The sequence below is a fragment of the Carcharhinus amblyrhynchos genome, chromosome 17, assembly GCF_965287045.1.
Source record: "Carcharhinus amblyrhynchos chromosome 17, sCarAmb.v2.hapA, whole genome shotgun sequence".
Taxonomy (NCBI): domain Eukaryota; kingdom Metazoa; phylum Chordata; class Chondrichthyes; order Carcharhiniformes; family Carcharhinidae; genus Carcharhinus; species Carcharhinus amblyrhynchos.
The window spans coordinates 14,129,911-14,153,325 of NC_137340.1; the positions used below are offsets into that span (position 1 = coordinate 14,129,911).

Genomic DNA, 23,415 nt, shown 5'->3' on the forward strand with positions numbered 1-23,415 from the left:
TTTGAGTTGATGCAAACAAGACATAAAACATGGCATTGTTTACTACAGTCAAGGTGATCCAGGTCTGAAAAATTCATCAGTAATGGATACATTGGTGAATCCAAACAATAAAACCTCAGTGAATTTCACTATTTATGAACATGCTGTGGATTACACAGGTGTGAGTTTCTAAGACATAGTTCATGAAAATAGAATAGATTTACCAAAACTATTTCTCTTCATCCCCAAGAAGCCTACAAGTTGTTTTAGCATTGTTTGTTTATATTGGTTTGCATCTTCCTATTTTGACAAAAGGGGAAAATGGTACCTTTTTTGGAAGGTGGCTGGTCTTGTCTTTCATAACAATCTTCAAAAGTACGTTTTCTGCTAGTAGCTGAAGGATTTTTCACCAATTCCACATGCATGTCTTCTGTTATGCCACCAGTTTCTAATGTTTCTTGAATGCTTTCCATAGCCATTGCCTAGAAACACAAAAAAAGTGCCAATTTTGTAATGCTATAGAAGCAAACAATACCATGATGTGTATGAAATGGAAGAAAAGAGTTGAAAATCTAAGAGTGATTTTTGATGCAAGCAAAAGCTACCTTCTTCTAAAATTAGATCTTGGTGGAGAGCAGTAACGTAAAATAAACAGTTACAATGTAATAAGGCAGCATAAGAAGCAGCTTCAATCTCATTAGGGTAAAGGTGCAGGTGGAAATTAACCAAAGATCTTTTAAAAAACATTAAGGAAGATCACATATCTGGGAAACTATAGGCTGATCATGCAGTAATGCATGATGCCCTATCTGGAGATAAACTCGAATGAATTAAGCTAACTTTGCAAGAGAGAGATAAGGAAACGTGGCAAAAGGGGTTAAAATTCAGAACAGTGAGTCTAGTTTAAAAAAAGCACAGCAGGGGTTCTGCTGCTTGCAAGACATATCACACCTGGTTTCAGCTATTGAACCCCAATAACATCCGGTTCTAATTTTTGGCATCCAAAAGAGTATAAAGTTTCAAATTATGCATAATTCAACAAGTGATCAATTCATTTCAGAAATCACTTTCTTGGCCACCTGAACACATTTGAAAACATGTCACAATGTACATGCAAGATTGCATCATGCTGTAAGAACAATTGCTTGTATTCTATCACTAAAAAAAAGTAGTGTAATGCTGGAAATTTGAAATAAAAATAGAAAATGCTGGATAAACTCAGCAAGTCTGGCAGCAGCTGTGGAGAGAAGGATCATTTTGCAGGAGTTCTGTAGAAGGATCTGTTTCTCTCCACGGATGCTGCCAGACCTGCTGAGTTTATCCAGCATTTAATGTTTTTATTCAAGCTTGTAACTAGCTATGGCTCCTAACATCTGAGAGACTTACTCAGATGTTACTGTGTCTCTTTTCCCATCCAACCCTACAGATTGGATGGGAAAGCAGATACAAAACAGGAGAAAACATCAATAGGGATCTGGATGAACAACAATTAGCGAAAACATTTTCAAAGTACTGCAGGCTAATGGTTGGAGAAATTCTAAATTCACTTTTTTGATATAAAACATGTTTTCATGACACCCTACAATGATTGTGCAATAATTCATGCAACTACTACCAGAAAACATTTTTCATCTTGACCTTGCTATGTATCGGTGCAAAATTTGGATAGCCAGGAAAGCACTTGATTCAAGAGAGGAAAACAATACTATATGAAGAGCTCAAAATTTGGACAAAAATTCTTTTGTTTTAAAAACATCCAAATAGCTGTTTTAAATGAGTCAAGGTTTACTCCAGAGGCAAAACTGATGTCTTCCTTTTATCTTTCATGTCTTTGCCCTTAAGTCCTCCTACAATCTTGTGCTAAATCTGGTAATGCCCAATCTAGCTGGGCTGCTTCTTCCTACATCAAGTTTCCTTTCTCTCATTTGTTCTGTTGCAATGAAGAAAGAGTAAGTTCATAGTGACAGCATCTGCCTACCCCTGCACCCCTCTTATTTGTTACTTTGGGTTGCCTTCCTGCAACTTGATCAAATGTTCATTCATCCCTCCTTTTAATTTCATTGTTGCTACTCTTTTAGCCATTATATCCTGGTCTCTTGTTCCAATTAATATACAATTGGAATACACTAGCCATGCCCCTATTTGAATCCCAGGCCAGGCAGAGATAAGGTCACATGACACACAAAACTACCATGCAGGTACAGCAGATAATAAAGGAGGCGAATAGAACATTGGCATTTATTGTTAAAGGAATAGAATATGAAGGTAAGGGTGTATTATTGCAATAATACAAGGCATTGGTGAGGCCACATCTGGAGTATTGTGCAGAGTTTTGGTTCCCTTATTTCAGGAAAAATGTAGAGACATTGGAGGCAGTTCAGAGGGTGGTTCACTCAACTGATTGCAGAGATGAGGGGTTTGTCGTATGAAGAGAGATTGAACAGCTTTGGCCTATATTCTCTGAAATTTAGAAGAATGAGGGGAGATCAAATTGAGACATACAAGATGATAAATGGTATGGATAAAGTAGGCATGGAGCACATGCTTCCGCTGGTGGGGCATTCTAGGATGAGGTTACAGTCACAGGATAACGGATAGCAAATTTAAAACAGAGTTGAGGAAAAACTACTTATCCCAAACAGTTGTGAATCTGTGGAATTCACTATCCCAAAGGGCAGTGGATGCTAGGGCAGTGAGTAAATTTGGGGAGTTAGACAGATTTTTAAGTGGTAGTGGTTGAAGGGTAATGGTGGGAGGCAGGAAAATGGAGATGAGGAGCATGTTAGCCATAATCGAATGGTGGAGCGGACTTGATGGGCCAAATGGCCTAATTCTGCTCCTATATCTAATGAACTTATGGAAACCCTTTTCTGTTTTAGGTGCTTAGTTTCTCTGCAGAAGAGGACAAACAAAAGAGACACTGAAGGAACAATCTCCAAAGTGGGCTTTCATCTCTCTCACCATCCAACTTGTACACTTATGAACCCTATCTGTTGATTGAGACTACTTGAGGTACCCCAGATAGCTTTTTGGCAGTGGTTTACCCAGCACAACCATCTCCAGAAGGAGAACAGCTAAGGTGCCTGCCTGTGACTCTAAACTGCTGAAGCTGGAGGCATTAGGATGACCACGTGAAAGCAGCAGGTCCACCAGATTCAGCCTGAAGCTGGCCACATCACCAAGTTCACAAATTATACGCCCCTCTTATTTCACTAGATTCTTCCCTTATCAATTTGTGTAAACTTGAGTGCATGCGCACACAAAAGTTAGAGTGTATTCTATTATTCTACTTTTTTTGTTAAAATTCAAGTCTGTGACTTTTATGATCACTACACGTGAACAGTTAAAACATTCATTAAATTGGCAAGTATATCCTTTTAAATAAAAACTGTTGAAGTCAAATGAGGAAAAAAAAGGGGTGCCATTTGCCTTCTGCCTCACCTGACTGTTACACCAGGCACAGCAGATTTTCCCCATGAGATTCTGAGTGTTCCAGGAAACAGGTTGGAGCAAGTGTTAAACCAACAGGGCAGAGAGATTAAAAACAAAGAAAGGGGATAGAACGAGCAAGTGAAAAGTGATGAGAAGACCAGGGAGTCAATGTAAAATCTGCCAACTGATCGGTATCAGCATCCATAGTTAAACAGACAAAAGAAAGGGATTTTCTTTTCTGCCAAGTCAAAAACCCTCCAAATATTTGGAATACAAAATGTCCAAGTCCTGCAGTCAAAAATTGAAAGCAATTTTGACTTTTTCCTCCTTCAAATCTGTAGTTTTACACCCTCAATATGAAGGTTAAGAGTTTTCATATCTGCTCAGCTACTAACTTGCTTATGGTGGGGCACTTGCCCGACGAGACTACAATAATTGGAAACTTACAATTTGTTCCTCATAACTTGCAAGCAAATTTTTCACTTTATTTAGATCAGCATCCTTGAGCATCAAATTATCTCTCAACTTTTGGATCTCTTCATTCTGTATGTTGAGTAAAAGAATATTAAAATTAGATACAAACAGATTACCTATTGTAAGAACACATCCTTAAATGAAAGGAAACATCATTGAGAGAATCTAGAACTCAGGGGTTCAGATTAAAAATAAGGGTTTCCCATTTGCATTCGAGATGAGGAGGAATTTCTTTCAGTCTTTGAAATTCTCTTCAATCGAAAACAGTGAAGGCTGGGTCACTGAACACATTCAAAGCTGAGGTAGACAAGTTTTTTTTAAACCTACAAGAGAATGAAGGAAATTACACAAAAGACGCAGGAAAGTGTTAAGGACATAATCAGATCAGTCATGATCTTACTGATTGGAGGAGCAGGCTTATTGGGCCAAATGGTCTACCCCAGCTCCCATTACATACGATTCACCCAATTATCATCCTCTTTGTAAAAATAGTCACCATCTGCTTACTTCAGCTCCCCCTAATGTTTTGGTAATCTCCTACAAATTATACAATTAAATAGAAAGAATTTCACATTAAAACCAGATGGGTGTTTCATTCAAACATTTGACTATTATATAGCATATTTTCATAATTCTCTAACTTTATTTCAAAACAGAGTGAATGCTTTGACATTAGGAGCTATTTGTGCTTCACTTCAAATGGTCACTTTTGATTCTGATGATGATGCTATCAAGTTAATCAAAAGACTGAACTCCAAACGGTAGATTAGAAATTCAACATATCAATCTAGATTTACACATCAACCCAGCACAAAAATGTCATTCTTCAGATGAGATGCTAAACCAAAGCCTAATCTTGTGGTGGGATTTTGCTTGGTACAAAATGGCTGCTATATTTGCCTCCATAACAGCAACTGCAATTCAAACTAAAATGAGGTGGGAAAATCTTTGGGAAATTTAAAGGATGACATGGTACATTAGAAATGCAAGTTCTTTACTAAACATTAGATCAATAGAAAAAGTACTAAAATTATCAAACTGTGGTCAAAAATGTCTAAAACCAGAATTGGAAAGTATTAATAGTTCACTCAATGAGGAAACAAATCTAACTAGCTTACTCTTTGGACTCTTGCCAACAATGGCATCTTTCAATTAGAAAATAAATAAATGCAATGCAGCTATTTAAAAAGTAGTACTCTTAATTTTCTGAACAACTTCAAAACAATACATTTTATTCCTGCCTAATAACAAAATACAACCTGAGAAAATGGCAGAAGCCAATTTTTCAGATGTGTTAAAAATAGTCACCTTATGGGCTTCCTTCAACTTCCCCTCTTCAGTTAATTTTTCAAAGGCCTGTAATTCTAAAATTTAAAAATAATACCATTAATTACGTGAAAATTCACAACAGTTCAAATTGTAACAGCAATTTGAGTTCTTTGGAAAACAGCATCAAGAAAGTAATGCACTCTGACCAAACATTAGGCTCAAGAATTATTTTTTTACATAAAATAAGCCAAAGAAAGAGTCAAGATGACATTATCATTCTCATTTGTACGTGCTCTTTAATAACTAAACCACTTCCAACTTGGTGCCTGAAGTATACCAAATCTCTGCGTCAGCAAATATGAGAAATTATTTGCTCGACGCAGTGTACCAATTGGAAAAGCAAGTATGGATGTTTATCTTTAGTGACTCAAAAGGGTGGACTGCGCTACAGGACAATGAATGAAATGTTTCCACCTCACCATCGACCACATAAGCCAGGTCATGTGCAGCTCTGCATTTGGTTAAATCTGGATTAATGCTCCAGTGTCACGAATTCAAATCCCACCATAGCAGTTGGGGGAATTTAAATCCATTAATAAATTTGGAACAAAATGTTAGTCTCATTAATAATGATTGTGAAACTGCCAGATCAGTCTTAAAAAAATGAATCTGATGTCATTAGAGAAGGAACCTTATTTGCATATTTGGTTTTGCCAGCATGCTTTATTTCATCTTTTCACAGGATATCAGTGTTGCTGGCAAGGCCAGCGATAATTGCCCATACCTAAATGCCCTGGAATGGCAAACCATCTTCTTGAGCCATGGCAGTCTATCTAGTGTAGGTATACCCACAATGCTGTGGGAAAGGACCTCCAGGATTTTTGCCCAGTGATGGTGGGAAAAGTGGTGATAAAATTCCAAGTCAGGATGGCACTTGGAGGGAAACTTCCAGGTGTTAGTTACTCATGTGTCTGCTGCCCTTGACTTCTAGTTGGTAGAGGTCACAAATTTGGTAGGTGCCATCAAAGGAGCCGTTAATGAGTTAGTTTGCTACAGCTTGAAAATTGAAGGTGATTGGTGGGATGTTAAACAAGCTGATTGGTTTGTTCTGGATGGTGTCAAATTTGAGTGGTTTTGGAGCTCATCCAAGCAAATAGACATTATTCATTCATCAAAGTCCTGACTTGTGCTTTGTAAACTGTGACAAACCTTGGGGATTCAGAAAGTGAATTACTCGCTGCAAAATTCCCAGTCTTTAACCAGCTCCTGTAATGTGATGACCAGGGTTATACATTGTATCCTAAGCTAATTATTATTGTATATAGCTTTAGCATAAACCCCCTACCATTATATTCTACATGCATTCATCCATTTTGGGAGACAATGGACTGCATCAAGAGTATATGCCACTGTTGTGTTAAGCATAGTCTATTTTAACTGTAGAGGTTGCTTCATGAGTGGCCTTACAGCCTATGCCTCAGCTAATAAAAGTATATCATATATCTGAACTAAATTTGCAAACCAACCTGTTACCTTTAAGGATTTACAGTCATACGCTTCAAAAAGTTCCTTCACATAACTCATTATCCTCCATTTATTGTGTATTCTCTTGTCTTGTTTCACATTCCAAAATGTGTAATGTCAAGCCTTGATCAGAGTGAATTCTATATTGTCCAACTAACCAGACCATTTATATCTTGCTGCAGTCTAAAGTTTTCCTCGTCATTGTCAACCATATGGCTAATTTTTGTATCATCTGCAATTTTTTTTCCTCCCAAATCATGCCTCCTAAAATCATTAATAAAAACAACAAAAACAAGGGATCAAGTATTGAGCTATGTGAAACCCCACTGATAATGGCCCTCCTGTCACAAGCACACAATAACTATAACCTTTTGGATCTAAAATTGACTAAGTGGCAGGAAGCAATCAGCAACTCTCCTACTATTTAAATGTAGTTAAATAATAACTACATTATTTTCATAAATGCTCATCACCGCTATAAAAAAACTGAATCATATATAGGCATGAGTTTTCTTTAACAAATCCATGCTAATTTTCCTTGAATAACCCATGCCTTCCTAAATGAAGATTTATAGTGTCCTTCAGTATTGATTAAACTACTTTTATCACAACTGCAGTATTTAACTTGCCTGTAATTACTCTCATTATCTCTCCTTCTCTTAAGGAACACTATATGGTAGCAGCCCACCAATCCTCAGGCACTACTTCAGTTGGTAGGGTGGATTGGAATACAATGATCAGAGCACCCACAATTTCTTCCCTTGCTCTTTTAATAACCCAAGATAAATCCCCAGGTGAAATGTATCGCTTTTCAGAGACATCTTGCAATTTTTATTCCATCAAAATTTCACATTTTTCCTCCTCAATTACAACATCATAACATGCTTCAAAAAGTTACTTTTTGGTTTCTAATAGACCCAACCCTTTTTGTTTGTTATCTTCTTGCTCTTCGCGTGCTTGAGTTTCCTTGCCAGTATTTTTCATGCTTTTGCTTTGGTTTCCTGATTTTACTTTTAATTTCACCCCTACACTCAGGATTAGGCTACGTATGAACTTTCTATTTTGCTTACCCTCTTATGCACCTTGTCATCCAGAGAGTCTAATTGTGACTGTACTATGCCTTTTCTTTGTGGGAACACATGTATCCTTAACCTCTTGACAACAAATCTTATTGAATTTTTCTGAATCTTCAAGCAGCAGCTTCCAATTCACTTAGCCTAGTAAAATTGGCTGTTTCCAAGTATAGAATCTTGATGATTACTTTAATTTTGTCCTTTTCCATAACAATGGTAAATCTAATCAAATTATGATCACTATCAAAAACAAAAATTAGCAACCAAAGACAAAAAGGTTTGACAAGAAACCATTTAATTATAGCATTTTTATGATGCGCACGGAATGTAAAAGCTTCTAGGCCACATCAAATAGATGGAATTATTAGACTTCAAAATGGCCGGAAACATTAGTCTTCCCTTCGTTTACTTCTATTCCTGTCAAGACTGTGGGACCAATGCATTTATATCAAATTGCCAAAGTGACCTCAGCATTTAATGCAGTTAGTACACGTAATACAGAATGAAATAAATTCCACACAAGAGCACGACATTGAAAACTTTTTCATAAATCTGTCAAAGTTTTACAAACACTTAACGGATTTAAATTTTCCTTTAGTACATCAATGCACAACTGTAATGGAGATCTTCCTAGCAGTATTTTTCAACAGAAATAATATTCTGTTTTACCATTCTTCCTACCAAAGTGGATAGGGGTGGCTAGAGTGACATCCCTTGACATTGAGACAGCATTTGACCAAGTGTGACATCAAAATCACCTGGCAAAACTGAAGGCAATGTGAATCAGAGGAAGCTCTCCAATGGTTGGAGAAATACACAGTACCAAGGAAGATGGTTAGGCTTGTAGAAGCCTTTCACCTCCACCTCAGGACACTACTTCAGGAGCTCTGTGGGTTGGTGTCGGAGACAGAACCACCTTCAGCTACTTCCTTCATCACAAGGTCAGAAGTCAGGATGTTTGCTTATGGTTGCACAATGTTCACTGCCATTTGAAACCTCTCAGAAATTAAAGCAATCAACGCCATTATGCAGCAAGAGCTGGACAACATTCAGACATACTGATAACTGGTAAGTAACTTTCATGCCACACCAGTACTCGACAATGACTATCCCCTACAAGGGAGGCTGTAACCATTGCCCTTAGACATGCACTGTCATTGTCATCACTGACTACTGTATTAAGGGCCTACCTCCGCCTGTACCCATCGTGTTCATTTAAAAGTTTATAAAGCTTGGTATATTTCAAGTACATCTCTACGGAGGTAGAGGTTGAAAAAAAAACTAATGGACAGAATTCCAGCAAACTGTAGAAATTTCTCATCCTGGCATAAAAGTGTTTCCCATTAATCATCCTTCCACCTGCCCAACATCATTTCCTAAAACTAAAAACATGACCACCACCACCCCCACCAAACAACATCTGAGTTTGCCACATACAGATTGAAACAATTCTCCTAAATATAACTGAAAAATTATGTGCTGCCTGTTTTTTTTTGCACACTGATTACATCCCTTTAATGTTAGGGTAATTGAAACATCCAATATTACAGCATTATTATTTTTGCATTTGTCACAAATTTACCTGCAAATTGATTTTGAATCTCCCTTGGACTGTGTGGAGGGCAGCTGTTGAGCTGCTTGGAGTACACTCCAAACAATGTGATTATCCCCTTTTTTGTTCCTTAGTTCAAACCATAAAGCTTCTGTCACTCCTTCTTAAGGCTGTAATTAGTATTTCCATAATACTTTTTTTAATTCCTTCTCCACCTGTCTCCTCGTAACCAGGAAACGTCAACTTGTCACTCCTTCTCCAAGGCATTTTTCAGCACATTTCAATCTCTGCCCCCAGATCATCTGCATTATTCACTACACTCCTTGCATCAGAATTAAGGTCATGCAGATTCCTCAGGAATCTAAAGCTAATTAGGTTGAACTCTCTCTCCAACCATGCATTCATCGACTCTATCCTCCAATCTCTCCCATCTGATTGGAAAGTAAGATGCTGTCAGGGATCTCCTGAATTATATGCTTGCTTTTTATTTTGTCTTTTCAGACTGTCCACCACGTAATCCCGCTCTGCCTACACTCTACCCTTGATCCTTACCCCATCTGACCTTCATTCTCATCTCCTGATTATTTTAGCCTCAGACTCTTGATATTTTAAGACCATTCCTCCTTTTCCAAGTTCATTAGTTTACAAAGTCAGACCGAAAGGCTTTTATCCAAACCATTCCACTAGTGCACTGATCCCACTCTGGCTCAGGTGGAGCAAGTCCCAGCAGTTCAGCTCTCCTTCCTATTTCAATATCCCATAGAATTGAACTATTTACTTCCACACAAATCCTCCGGTCACACATTCACACTTCTGATCTGTCTATCCTTATACTAATTAGCATATGGCTGCTGTAGTAACCGTTACCACCTACATGTTGCTTTTTAAAATTTAGTTACTAACTTTGGAAATTTCTTTAGCACACCCTCCTCACTTTTATTAACCACATCGTTGGTCCTAACATAGACCATGATAACTGGATTTTCATCCTCCCTTTCAAAGTTAGTTTCCAGTTATTTAAAGAAGTTCTTTATTATTGTAGTAGGTAGGCAACCTTCTGGATTCTCAGCTGTGACTTCAGAAGATGCTATCTACCCCTACAAATTATAGAATCCCTAATAGATGTGTGACTTTTTAAATTATGCCCTATTTTAAAAGTTATCCATATTGATTTATCAAAAACAAACCTTTTTAAAACACAGTGCAACAAAAATTTTACAAAATGTATTAACACCAAAATGCTTTGTTTTGGTGTAATATCCTTTTCCCCAAAACTTACCAGCAGTTTTGTTTTTAAGTGTCTCTTGTGTTTGCTCAAGTTCTTGAATGACACAAGCTAAATCAGTTTCTGGAATAGTTCCTTCAGATTCTGGTGCAGTTGTTAAATGGTGTTGGATCATTTCAGCTTGTTTCTTGATTTCAGCAACATCTGGTTCCAAGGACTTGATGCATCTCACAACATTAGTTTTAATCAGAGTCTCCTGTTTTGAAAAGGTAGATAGATTACACAATTATTGTAAATCATTAAAATCATTGAATTAACATCAACTGAAATGGGAACTTGCATATCACATTAATAATGTTTGCCTAAATGCTTATCTTTAATTTTTTCGTGTCTGTAAGAATTAACTATTGAGCAACAGTCTGACTAAAATCTAACCAATGCAACAGAGATATATACTATCAAGTTAGCAGCCAGCGAGAGCTCTTCTGCTTCTTGCATTCAGACCTCAAACCTCTCAATTTGTGTATAACTTACAAAAATCAGTTATTTCAACCTTCCCCAATTCAAAATGGGCTGACAAAATACAGAGAACAGGGCACATTCTGGAGGTAACTGTAAGGATAAATCACACAAGGCTAAGTTTTGCAGTTACAACGATACAAATGGGATCTTTGAAGTTGAACTTGGGAGAAAACATACAAGGTGATTTCCCAGTTAAATACATAATCGGCCAGAATCTTACCAGCCCTCCTGCCATGGGAATTGGAGCAGACGAGGGACAGAGCACGGGAAGGTCCATTGACCTCAGGCAGGATTTTACAGTTCCGGGACAAATGAGGCGTAAAATACCAGCCATCAAGTGGGCTGCTTTGTTCTGTGTGGTGCTGGAACTTCACTCATCCAGGCAAGTGGAAAGAATTTCATACTCGTGGCTTATGCCACATGGATAGTAAACAGGCATTGGGAGTCAAGTGGACAAATAACTCACCAGACTATTCCCAGCCTTTGACCCATTGAGGGGAGATGGTCAGATTCTGTTGTTGGAGACAACGCACAAAACATACAAAAAAATCCAGCCATGAGATATGTCATATGTCTGTGTGGAGTTTGCACATTCTCCTTGTGTCTGCATGGGTTTCCTCCAGGTGCTTTGGTTTCCTCCCACAGTCCAAAGACGTGCGGATTAGGTTGATTGGCCACGCTAAAATTGCCCTTAGTGTGCTGAGATGCGTAGGTTAGAGGGATTAGTGGGTAAATATGTAGGGGTATGGGAGCAGGGCCTGGATGGGATTGTGTCGGTGCAGACTCAATGGGCTGAAAGGCTGTAGGGATTGAATGATTCTATGATTCATTTAATTTTTTTTCCCCAATTGGTACAAATTGAGGAATTTCTGCAGCTTATGCTTCTGACGTTAATATAGAAACTCGGGTTCCTAGTCTTGCAGATAAGTTAAGATGACCCCGAAATAATGCTGGAAAAATAGTAGTACCGTATTAGATTGGAACAGACCAAGTAGTACTACGAGCAATACAAAAGCAGGTTTAGAATTCTCAGGTATGTGACTACATAAAAGCACAGTCAATAAGATGGACTGCAAGTATACTAGTCAAGGATGTTCTCTGAACACATTGCCCTCCTTAACCCTTTAGCCTAGCTCCATCCAAATGGATCATTGCAAGATGCATTTCCTCTATATCACAATTTTATAGTTCCTGCACATTGAAGGCACCCTGCACATTTGTACCTCTCACAATATTTAAGGATCAGACCATTTTTGCTTCTCATCTAACCAAATGTCCCATCAAGCATAGCCTGTTCCAACATTATAATACCTTTCCTAATTAGCTTTGACACATCACTTTACTTTTCTGAACACTGATCTTGAAATCATTAAATTTAAACCATTTTTCAGCCACGTTTGTTATTGTCTCTACATCATATTCCCACACAGCTCAACCTTATTCACCACTTTGTATATTTGCATGCGTGCACTGCAAAACTGTCCATGTGCTGGACTAACTATGACATCTTTCTCAGACACTAGATCGTAGCTTAAAAATGTGGGATGAGGAAATTGCTGCTGAATGATTTGTGAAGATTTTTTGTTTGTCAATGAGCAAGAGAGCATAGCTTCTGCTGAAAATAAATGCAAAACACATACCTGATTGAAATCTGGTTCAGTAACAGAATCATTTTGGTCAATAGCAACGCAAGCCTTGACCAAATTTTGAAATATTTCATTGCGCTTTTCAATTCTGTCCTCAGTTAACTGATTTTCTTCCTTTACACGGTCTCTATATATATTAAAGAAAGGTGATACAATTGAGTGAAAGCAAAATGCAGGAGATGGCATAAATCGGCATGCAAAAAGCCTGTAAACTCAAAAGGTCAATAACTATCCATGGAGAATATAGACATGGCAATGTTTTGGATGCAGACCCTCACTAAAGAGTGGAAAATTTAGAGGTGGTCAGGCATTCAAAAGTAGAGGAGTGTAATACCAAACACTGAGTTTCACTGTATTCATCATCAGAAAATCCAGGTTTATGTATCTGATTACGTTTAAAGAAAAGTTGTAAATAAAAAAAAGCAATAGTCAATTATTTGAGATAAATCACTGATTTTCTAATAATTAAAATGTCAAATCCATTGATTTTAACTGTTACTGTAAAACAACATAAGAACATAAGAAATAGGAGCAGGAGTAGGCCATCTAGCCCTTCGAGCCTGCCCCGCCATTCAATAAGATCATGGCTGATCTGTCGTGGCTCAGTTCCACTTTCCCGCCCTCTCCCCATAACCCTTAATCCCTTCTCTTATCAAAAACCCATCAACCCGCTTCTTAAAAATATTTAGCGAGGCAGCCTCCACCACTTCAACGGGCAGAGAATTCCAGAGATTCACCACCCTTTGAGTGAAGAAGTTCCTCCTCAACTCCGTTCTAAACCGCCTCCCCTTTATCTTGAGGCTGTGCCCCCTAGTCCTACTGTCTTTTTTGAGCGGGAAGAGTCTCTCCACCTCTATCCTATCCATCCCATTCATCATCTTATACGTCTCAATGAGATCTCCCCTCATTCTTCTAAACTCTAACGAGTACAAGCCTAGTTTATTCAGCCTCTCCTCATAGCTCAATCCCCTCAACTCCAGTATCAGCCTAGTAAACCTCCTCTGCACTCCCTCCAGGGCCAAAATATCCTTGCGCAGGTGCGGCGCCCAAAACTGCACACAGTACTCCAGCTGCGGCCTCACCAATGCCCTATACAGCTGCAGCAAGACCTCCCTACTTTTATATTCAATCCCCCTCGCTATGAAGGCCTTCCTGACCACCTGCTGCACCTGCAAGCTGGGTTTTTGCGATTCATGCACAAGGAAAACAAGTTTTACACTAATCAATGGTTTCGTAGTCTATAGTGGCACCATTAGAAGTCACTAACTGACATGAGCTTCTTCCTTTATGCTATGTCTTATGAATGAACTCCAGCTAGGTTTCTAAACCAGTTTAGGTAATAGCTACTGCTAAACAAACTGTGATCCTGAAAAAACAATAGTTGTTTGTAGATAGTCAAATTTATACATGGAAAAACTTTCACAGGATTTTATTGTAATATGAAGTTTCAGCATCTACTTTATTTGCACATATATTGTCCTATTGTTATTGTATGCTCCATAGAATTTTTAGAAACTCAAGGATAAATGCTGGAAAAACTCAGCAGATCTGGCAGCAACTGTGGAGAGAGAACAGACTTAACATTCAAGTCCATATAACTTTTCTTTGGTGCATTTTTTTCCTGATTTGTCATCTGTGAGAATTTTTCAATGTGAGTGAACACAAACTGTCTGATGACACAACAATTGCTAGCTGCCTGGAGATCCCATAAACTCAGTAGCAGAAAAGGTACACTTACACACTTCTTTGTGGGCAGTTTAAGATTAGCATCACTTTGTTAACTACAAAATCTATGTCATGAGCAAAAAGTAATTGTGGAAATAGAGTTTAACACACACCTTCACAATGTAAAATTTATTATGCTTTTAGCTACCCTGTAAGCTGCTGCAAATCGCAGTGGTATGGTACTTTCATGATTCTGTTCCGTGAAATAAAAAGTCAAATAACTTGCTAGGCCAGGGGTTTCCCAAACTCTGAGCTGCGGAACCCCTAGTTATGTCCAAAGAGAATTGGGGAATCCCAAACATTCTCAATGGCTAGTCAGCCTATCAGCATCTCATGTTCCAAAAGGAACAGATCTGTCCATTTGATTTCTGTAACTTCTTTTAAAATTTTGTGCATTTGAACTGGGGTTTACCAGTTTCACAGACCCATTGAGGCCCTTCACGGATACAGATTTAAAATTTAATGAGTTTGGTTTGCATGATTGCCATTGGAGAACGCAATTTAAATTGGGAATGCACTATTCCAAAAAAAAATGACATTTCCATTTCTGTTGTGCCAACTTGGAAACAACAATCTCATCCTCTAGCAAAGAGGAAATTGCTGGTAGCACGGGAAAAAAAATGTTAATTGATATTTTCCAGTTCACAGCTCTTCAGAATGGGAATGGGGAAGCAAATGCTACCAATTTTAAACTGAAAACTATAACAAAATTTTTAAAAATTTCTTTAATGTATAAACCATGAAACAATAAGTTTGGATTTTCCCTTCAAAATTACTATTTTAGAACTCATTTCTTTAAAAAGAAACCAGAAGATTTTACCTTAAATAATTTTCAAACTGAGGCATGAATTTTTCCATTTCTTGATTAACTTCTTCCCGGATATTCTTTTCCAAGATCACTTTTTCTTCTTTTTCCTCTATCAGCTTGGTTTTCAAGTCTTGGATGCACAGTAGCAATTTCTAAACATATAATGAATCAAAAAAAATACAGGTGGCCCAAACAAATTCAAACAGAGGCATTCCCTTAATTTGAAAACATATTTTCCTGAAACAGAACTTAAAAACTATAAAGCATATTGAAAACAAATTAAAACTGTGTACAAACCACAAGAGACCACCGTACTCTCTAAGCATGTATTTTGTTGAATTCAGCCAAGGCCCAGGAGTAAAATTAATCTACTGGCTGTAAGGAACTCGAACGAAATACATTTAAATAATAGTAACTCAAATACACAAAATGAGCAGAAATTTAGTTTGTAAAAGATTAATGAAGGATGTGGAAATGTCATATGATCCAGTGCTCAAGGTGGGAGAAATTTAAGATTGTGGTCAAGTGTATTTTGGAAAAGAGTAGAATCTGCTTTTGGCTATAGCTGCTCTTTTGGTAATCGAAATCAAATTCTAATTCTCCGGACTCAAACACCCTGCTACCGCTGCCAGCATGAACGGAGAATTTGACGCTCAGCCAAATCTCTGTTCATAGTAATGGGATCAGATAATCCCAGCTGCAGGCATGGTTGGAGAATATTTTCTTGCAATGACATCTTTGCATTAAAATTTAGATGGCGGTGGGACACAGCACACAATTAAACTATACATGTCTCACCCAGGTGCAAATAAATTGTTCACTTACTCCATACAAGTAAAGCCAAACAAGGAGGTAGAACTGGAGACAAACTAGATTCCTTAGCACCCAGAAAATATCAGAATCAAAATAATTGCAGCTGATTTAAGCTTCTGTTGTGAACAATTTAAATCTGAACTGTACAATCCATTTTGGTGCAGCAAGTCAAAAAGGGGTAAACAGTGGAATGGTTATAACTTGAAATACCAAGACATTAAGCCAGTTTGAACAGTTTTAAAATTTGGAAATTTCAGATGATTTTTTTCAGGTGTACAGACGTTAACTGTTTGTCACATACATGGGTACTAATAAAATAAATGCACAATCATTTGAAAATCGGTTTGAGATTTTAAACGGTCAATGATCTAGATCAATACGCTCACCGCCAGAGCTAAGAGAACATCTGTGTAAAAAGAAATGGGTTTGCCACCCAATTGTTCCTCAAAACACAAAGCAATGGCAATGTGGTCCTGTTTACTTCCCAAATTTCCTTGAAGTTAACTGTCTCAATCAGTTAACGTATTTTGGACCACGAGGAGAGAAAATAAAAGAATCAGCAAGTCTCTACGTATTGGCTTCTGCACTGACTTTGTACCTGACTTATGCTCAGTTTCCTGCTATTTCCAATCCTGGCAACTTTTTGGTGTTTAGACAACTTTTGATCTACGTAAGGTACTTGAATAATACAATGGTCCTCAGTGGAGGACCCGTAATAGGACGTGTGACTTGCGTCCAGCCGATTGCAACTCTCCCTTTATTTTTTAAGCAAAAGTGTAATCAGCCTTGCACCAGAAATCAGCTCAAGGCTGATTACAATATTTAAATCTCAATTTCAATGTCATTCGCAAGCCCAGAACAGTATTGTCTGGGCTCGCTAATGTCTTCCACACTGCCAAGAGAGGTTCTAATCAGTTAGGAAACAATATGGTCCCCAAAATGGGGACCAGGCATAATCACCCTGCTGGGGTACTACTAGGAGGTCGGGGGCAGAAGTGGGCTGTGTCAGCCTGGCACCGCCTAAGCAGGGCCCGGGGGTTCATGGCCGATCGGGGGTGGTCAGAGGAGGTGCATCCACTGTGCATTAGGGATTGGTGTGGTTGGGAGGGAGTGGGCAACTGGTTAGGGCTGGCCATGGGAGATAGGGAATCTAGGAGACCAGCAATGGAGGGAGCCAATGCATACGGGTTGATCTTCTTCCCCACTGACAGATCGGCACATGCACAGGTCTGTTCAGTGTGCTGATGCCAGCCTCTCGAATGGGATTAGCACCCCACACCACCCCCCAACCTTGCTTGATTCGCACAGAATACCAGAGATTCATCCACACATCTTGCCTAAAAATGAGGAGAGAAAACTCGACTATTCCCACACATTGGGCATTTATTCTTCTTTGGAGAATCACCCCTATAATCTTTCCTCTTCCCCCTACCTTTCAACAGCTAGTACAGCAATTCTATTAAGGTCATGGCAAAACACTTTGAATCTTGCTGCACTGCCCAGCTTGCCCAAAATGGCACATTTCAAGCTCATTAGGAGACTGGCAGCCATGCAGCATTGCCCACTGCTCGCCCATTTACTGTGCGAAATCCACAAACTACCAGACAAGGATGTCATATTTCATATGAACCAACTTTAGTAACCTGCCCTCCTACCTTTAAAGGCTCTACAAACACACATGCCAAGGTCTCTTTGTTGGCCTCACACGACTCCACGTTCTCCCATTTACTTTAAATTCCCTGGACTCTTACACATTCCAAAAGGCATTACTTCAAGCCAATTTTGGATCCAATTAGACATTATCCTTTGGTCCCAAGGCCCTGTGTTTTTTTTTTTAAAATCTAGCCTGCCATGCGGACCACATCAGAAGCCATGCTGAAATCCATGTAGACCATAATCACTGCACTGCTCTCACCTACTAATCACTTCCCAGGTAGTGAAAAGTTCATTTAATGTTTAAAAATAAAGAATTATGATTTGCATTTACAAAAGACCAAAAAGATATACGAAGCAGCAAGTTATAGATGTGGGAGTAAACTCATCCAGTCGTTCATTCACGGGTATTCATTTTAAATACTACTTGTATTTATATTAAATTGACCTGGTACTACCCATATATTCAGCTGCTTCATATTAAATTTCAGCAACCACAGTATCTTTGGAATTGTTAAACTGGTTTGCAAACATAAATTTACAAATATGTCATTTACTTTTTTCATTACAAATATTAATATCTGCAAGAGGATATTTAACTTCTGGCAAGCAATAGAAATTATAGATGCACACAGTACAACATTCTCTTCAGGTTAGCAAGGTTAAATAAAATCTATCTACCTCATAGGTTGTTTTACTTATTACTATATTCCCTTCCTCCTCCTCCTCTTCTTCCTCTTCCTCCTCCTCCTCTTCATCCTCCTCCTCTTCAATTGCATTAATTGTTTCAGTATCGCCTTCCTCCACTTCAGCGACATCCTCCAGACTAGCATCCCAAGATATAGTCTGTCGTTTTGCAAACGATGATTCATTTTCAGCATTGTTGATAATCAAAGATAGATCTCTGGCTGATCTTTTTGAAACCAAGAGTGGAGCAAGCAGCTTTGTACTATTGAGAAGAACCTAAATAGAAAATATTGGTTTTAAGTGAGTTCAGTTTGTCAAAGAAAGCAAAAAGTAATTTTAGCAGGTTAGCAGCAAAGGTATTTAAAGAATTTACTGAAACCTTTAAAGGTACAAATTGAAAGCTGCTTTTCAAAATTAGACTATCCGTACCACCTTTTTATCAATTACATGGATCCAAACTGAAGTGAGAATTGAAAATCACAAGTTTAGTTTGCTCTCCATTGAGATTTCAATTTTCAAAATGGAAGCCAAATTTATGTTGTAATGCAATACACAACTTGGCAAAACAGTGAATTCAACTGGAAATAAGAACAGGGATAACAATAGAAAATGTTAATAAGAAGAGACAGTTGTTAACTGGGAAAAAAATTCAAAAATCAATTTCTAAAGAGCGTGGTTTGAAGTGTTGTTTAGTATGAATGATAGACCTGGACTTTATGGAAAGGGGAGACCAACCTTAAATGTAGATAGAGGGGAGTGGAAAGGGTCAGATGGACAGAGAATTAATGGAATGCTGAGCAGAGTAAACAAACAAAACTTGCTGAATGTAATTAGGAAAATACTATAAGCTATGCACATTTTAAAGGATGCAGACTAGCAAGTAACTTCATGAAAGAAAAATTTCAAGGAAAAAGAGGAAGGAAGAAAGAATATGGATGGCTTGAAAATTGAAGTAAGTTATTGAAAAATTAAAAGCTTGGTGAAAGATAGAGGGACATGGTTAAGGCTATCTGAGCTAAGGGTCAAGGTCATTGTTGAAGATGTGAGAGCTGGAATGACCTTTGGAGAGAGAAGGAAGTATTGGAAACTCTCTTGAGATTAAAAAAACGTTTTAGTGAAATTGGTTGATTCACAATATGACAAAACGCATTGAGAGGTTGTTGAGAAATCCACGGAATCTATTTGTCACATCTGTCATCTATTAATTAGTGTTGTGTGTCTGACCACAGTTCACCTGCTAACACACACCTCATATTTACCCTGAATGTTATAGGAAAAGATAGATATCGTAAATTGTTTTATCTTTCTGAATAGGTATAGTAAAATTTACAAAGAATCTTACTGCAAAACAAAAGAGAACTTTCAGTCCATAATATCTGTGCAATCTTTGAAAGCTTTCCAAATTAGCCCCATCTTTTCCGCTGGTTCTGCAATTTTCTTTTTCTAAGCTTTTACCTAATTGCCTTTTAAAATTTATGGAAAATATGCAAGACACATTGCACAGAAATAGACCTTTTGGCCCAAACAGTGCATGCTGTTGTTTATGATCCATTCAAATCTTCTTCCTATCGTTTTCCCTTAAATGCTTCTATACTATTTATGCCAACTTCTCCTTATCGTACTAAGTTCTTCATCCTCACTGCTCTTTGGGTAAAGAATCACTGGCATACTTTATGACCTCATGGCCCAACATATCCATCATTCCAACATCATCATCTTGGTACCAACCCTGGTTCAAAAGTGCAGGTGGTTATGCCAGGGCCAGCACCAGGCAAACCTACAAATGAGATATTAACCTTGTGAAGCAACAACACAAAACTATTTGCATGCCAAAGAGCAGAAGCAGTGCATAATAGATAGATCTAAACAACAGTCAATAAATCAGATCAAAGTTCTGCAGTCCTACCACATCCAGTTGTGAATGATGATGAACAAGCAAACAATTGAGGAGACAACTCCACCAATATCCCTATCCTCTAATAGTAGAGTCCCGCATATCAGTGCAAAATAGAAGGTTGAATCATTTGCAATCATCATTAGCCAGAAGTACCAAATGGATGGTCCATCCCAGAGGTCTGCAACAGCACAGATGGCAGCCTTCAGCAAATTTGATTTCTTCCATATGATATCAAGAAACAGCTGAAGGCACTGGATACTGCAATCCTAGCAATTGTACGAAGAGTAGCTTCAAAATTATGCTCCCGGCCACAAAAAAAAGATGAGGTCAGACCTGCTGAGATTTTCAAGCATTTTCTGAGGAGAGAAAATAGAGTCAATGTTTTGAGTTTAGAAGACTCTGAAATCTCTGATGAAGGGTCATCTAGAGTCAAAACATAGGCTTTATTCTCTCTCAACAGATGCTGTCAAACTGCTGACATGTTCCAGCATTTTGTTTTTGTTTCAGATTCCTGCATCCATAGCATTTTGCCTTTGTGCTCCCAGCCTAGCTGTTCCAGTAGATGTACAAAACTGCCATCTACCCATCAATGCTGAACATTGTCTAGGTATGTCCTGCCCACAAAGTACTGAACAAATCTAACCTGGTTCATTAGCCTACTCCTAATTATTAACAAAGTAATACAAGGTGTTGTCAACTGTGCAATCAAGTAGCATTCACACAGCAATAACCTGCTTAATGACACCCAGTTTGGTTCTGCCAGGGCCACTCATTACAGCCTGATTCCAAACCCAGACAAAAGAGGCGCACACAGATGAGGATGCTGTTGACATCAAGGCAGGATTTGACCAATTGTGGCATTAAGGAGGAGTTCAAGCAAAAATAAATTCAGTGGGAAGCAGGATGGAGTCATACCTACCAAATTGAAGATGGTTATTGGAGATCAATCATCTCAGTTCCAAGGCATCACCGCAGGAATTCCTGGGCTCCACCATTTCCAATGACCTTCCCTCCATCATAAGGCCAGAAATAGGCTTATTTGCAGAGTTATAGAACCATAAAATCCCTACAGTGCAGAGGGAGGCTATTCAGCCCATCGAGTCCGCACTGATCACAATCCCACCCAGCCCCATCCCCTTAACCCTATGCATTTACCGTAGCTCATGCCCCTGACGCCAAGGAGCAATTTGGCATGGCCAACCCACCTAACCCGTGTATCTTTGGACTGTGGAAGGAAACCGGAGCACCCGGAGGAAACTCACTTGCAATTCCTCAGGTATTGAAGCAGGCAGTGCCCACATGCAGCTAGACCTGGGCAACACTCAGATTCGGGCTTATATGTGGCAAGTAAAAATCATACCACACAACTGCCAAGAAATGACGACCTCCCTTTAAAATTCAAAAGGATTATCACCACTTATTCCTGAACAATCACTCTGCAGGTTATCATTGACCAGAAAGTTAACTGGACAAGTCATACAGATATTGGGACTACTGGGGGAGGTCAGAGGCTTGGAATTCTGCAACAAATAGTTCACCCCCAAAGGCTGTCTACCATCAATAAAGCACAAGTTAGAAGTATGTTGGAATTCTCTCCACTTGCTTGAATGAGTGCAGCTCCAAAATCATGCAAGAAGCTCAATAGCACGATTGTCAGCAATGGTTTTATGAAGGGCAAGTCATGCTTGACAAACTTGCTCAAGTTCTTTGAGAGCATAACCAACAAGGTGGATAATGGGGAACCTGTGGATGTGGTATATCTAGATTTTCAGAAGGTGTTTGGCAAGGTAGTGCATGGAAGCTGATCCTGAAGGTAAGACCATAGGGGATGGGGTAGAGTACTAAATTGGATTGAGGATTGGCTGACTGACTGAAAGCAGAGGGTTGGAATACTTCTCTGGCTGGGGTAACTAGCTGAAATGTAACATGTGGGGAGCCGCAGGGTCAGTCCTTAGGCCTCAACTGTTTACAATCTATAGAAATGATCTGAAAGCAGGGACAGAGTATAACATAGCAAAATTTGCAGGTGATACTAAAATAAATGAGAAAACAGGCAAAGAAGAGGATATAAGGAATAGTGTGGGGGGAAAAGGCATTGAAGTAGATGGTCAGTTACGATCGCATTGAATAATGGAGAACGCTTGACAGGAGCAGGCCATTCATTCATCCTATGTTCCCAATTGATGATGAGCAACAGCCTCATCAGCAACACATACTTTCCATGAAAGATTTTTTAAAGTTTTTCCCAAACTATCTCTTGGAGTTCTTGGTGACTACATGTCTAGATACCTTTATGTCTTTCCCCCACAAGAGGGGGCATTCTGAGCACATCTACTTTCATAATTTTAAAAACATCTAGTATGTCACCAACATCAATTTCAAGAGAAAAGACCCAGTCTATCAATTATTTTCTAATATGTATATCCATGCATTTCCAGTATCACCCTTGTAAATTTTCTGTGCACTCTCTTAAGTGTCTCTTTATCCTGTTAGAATAAAGTAGAGTCCTGCAAGTGTAATCTAACCAAGTTTGATACAGGTTTTGCATAACTTTCCTACTTTTTAAATTCTATCACACTGGAAATAAAGCCTAGAGCTTGGTCTGGTGATTTTTAAAAATGGCTTGGTGAACTTGTGGTGCAAATTACTGAATTTATACTCTAAATTCTCTTGTTGCTCTACCCCACTTCGCACCTTCCAAAAAAAAGTGACCTTCCTAATTTTGTGTTGAACTTCACTTGCCAATTATTTGCCTATTCTGCAAGTTTATTCATGAGCTGCTGTAGCTTGAACTGTAAATCAGTATTTAAAAATCACACAGAAACACAGTGGAATACAAAGCTGAGACTGCCTCAGTATGGATTATATCCCACAATTTAGGATCAATGGCAAATTGTGGTTATGGTTCCTCAGTCCAAATTGGTGATGCAAATTGCAAAGAGTGGTTTCAGCACTGATCCGTGTAGAATACCTTGTGGACCACTTCTCACTTTCTGCCATTCAATAATTGTCCTTTACTTCCAATTGCTACTTTCAGTCTTGAAACTAGCTAGCAATTCATTTTGCCACTTGTTCCCCAACTCTGTATTTTCTGACCTTATTCATTAACCTCTTGCGGCATTTTATCACAGGAGTT

At 38.6% G+C, this 23,415-nt stretch overlaps 1 protein-coding gene across 1 annotated transcript in view; it reads right to left on the bottom strand.

Moving 5' to 3' along the window:
• The window catches only part of LOC145354338 (kinesin-like protein KIF20B), a 94,343-nt gene that overhangs the window by 41,439 nt on the left and 29,489 nt on the right, over positions 1-23,415 (bottom strand). Inside the window, exons 13-19 of the mRNA XM_080205513.1 lie at positions 18,377-18,658; positions 15,242-15,381; positions 12,691-12,823; positions 10,583-10,784; positions 5,194-5,249; positions 3,859-3,954; positions 308-461 (exon numbers count right to left, since the gene is read on the bottom strand). Coding sequence (XP_080061639.1) covers positions 308-461; positions 3,859-3,954; positions 5,194-5,249; positions 10,583-10,784; positions 12,691-12,823; positions 15,242-15,381; positions 18,377-18,658 — 1,063 coding nt within the window. The remainder of the gene's footprint in view (positions 1-307; positions 462-3,858; positions 3,955-5,193; positions 5,250-10,582; positions 10,785-12,690; positions 12,824-15,241; positions 15,382-18,376; positions 18,659-23,415) is intronic.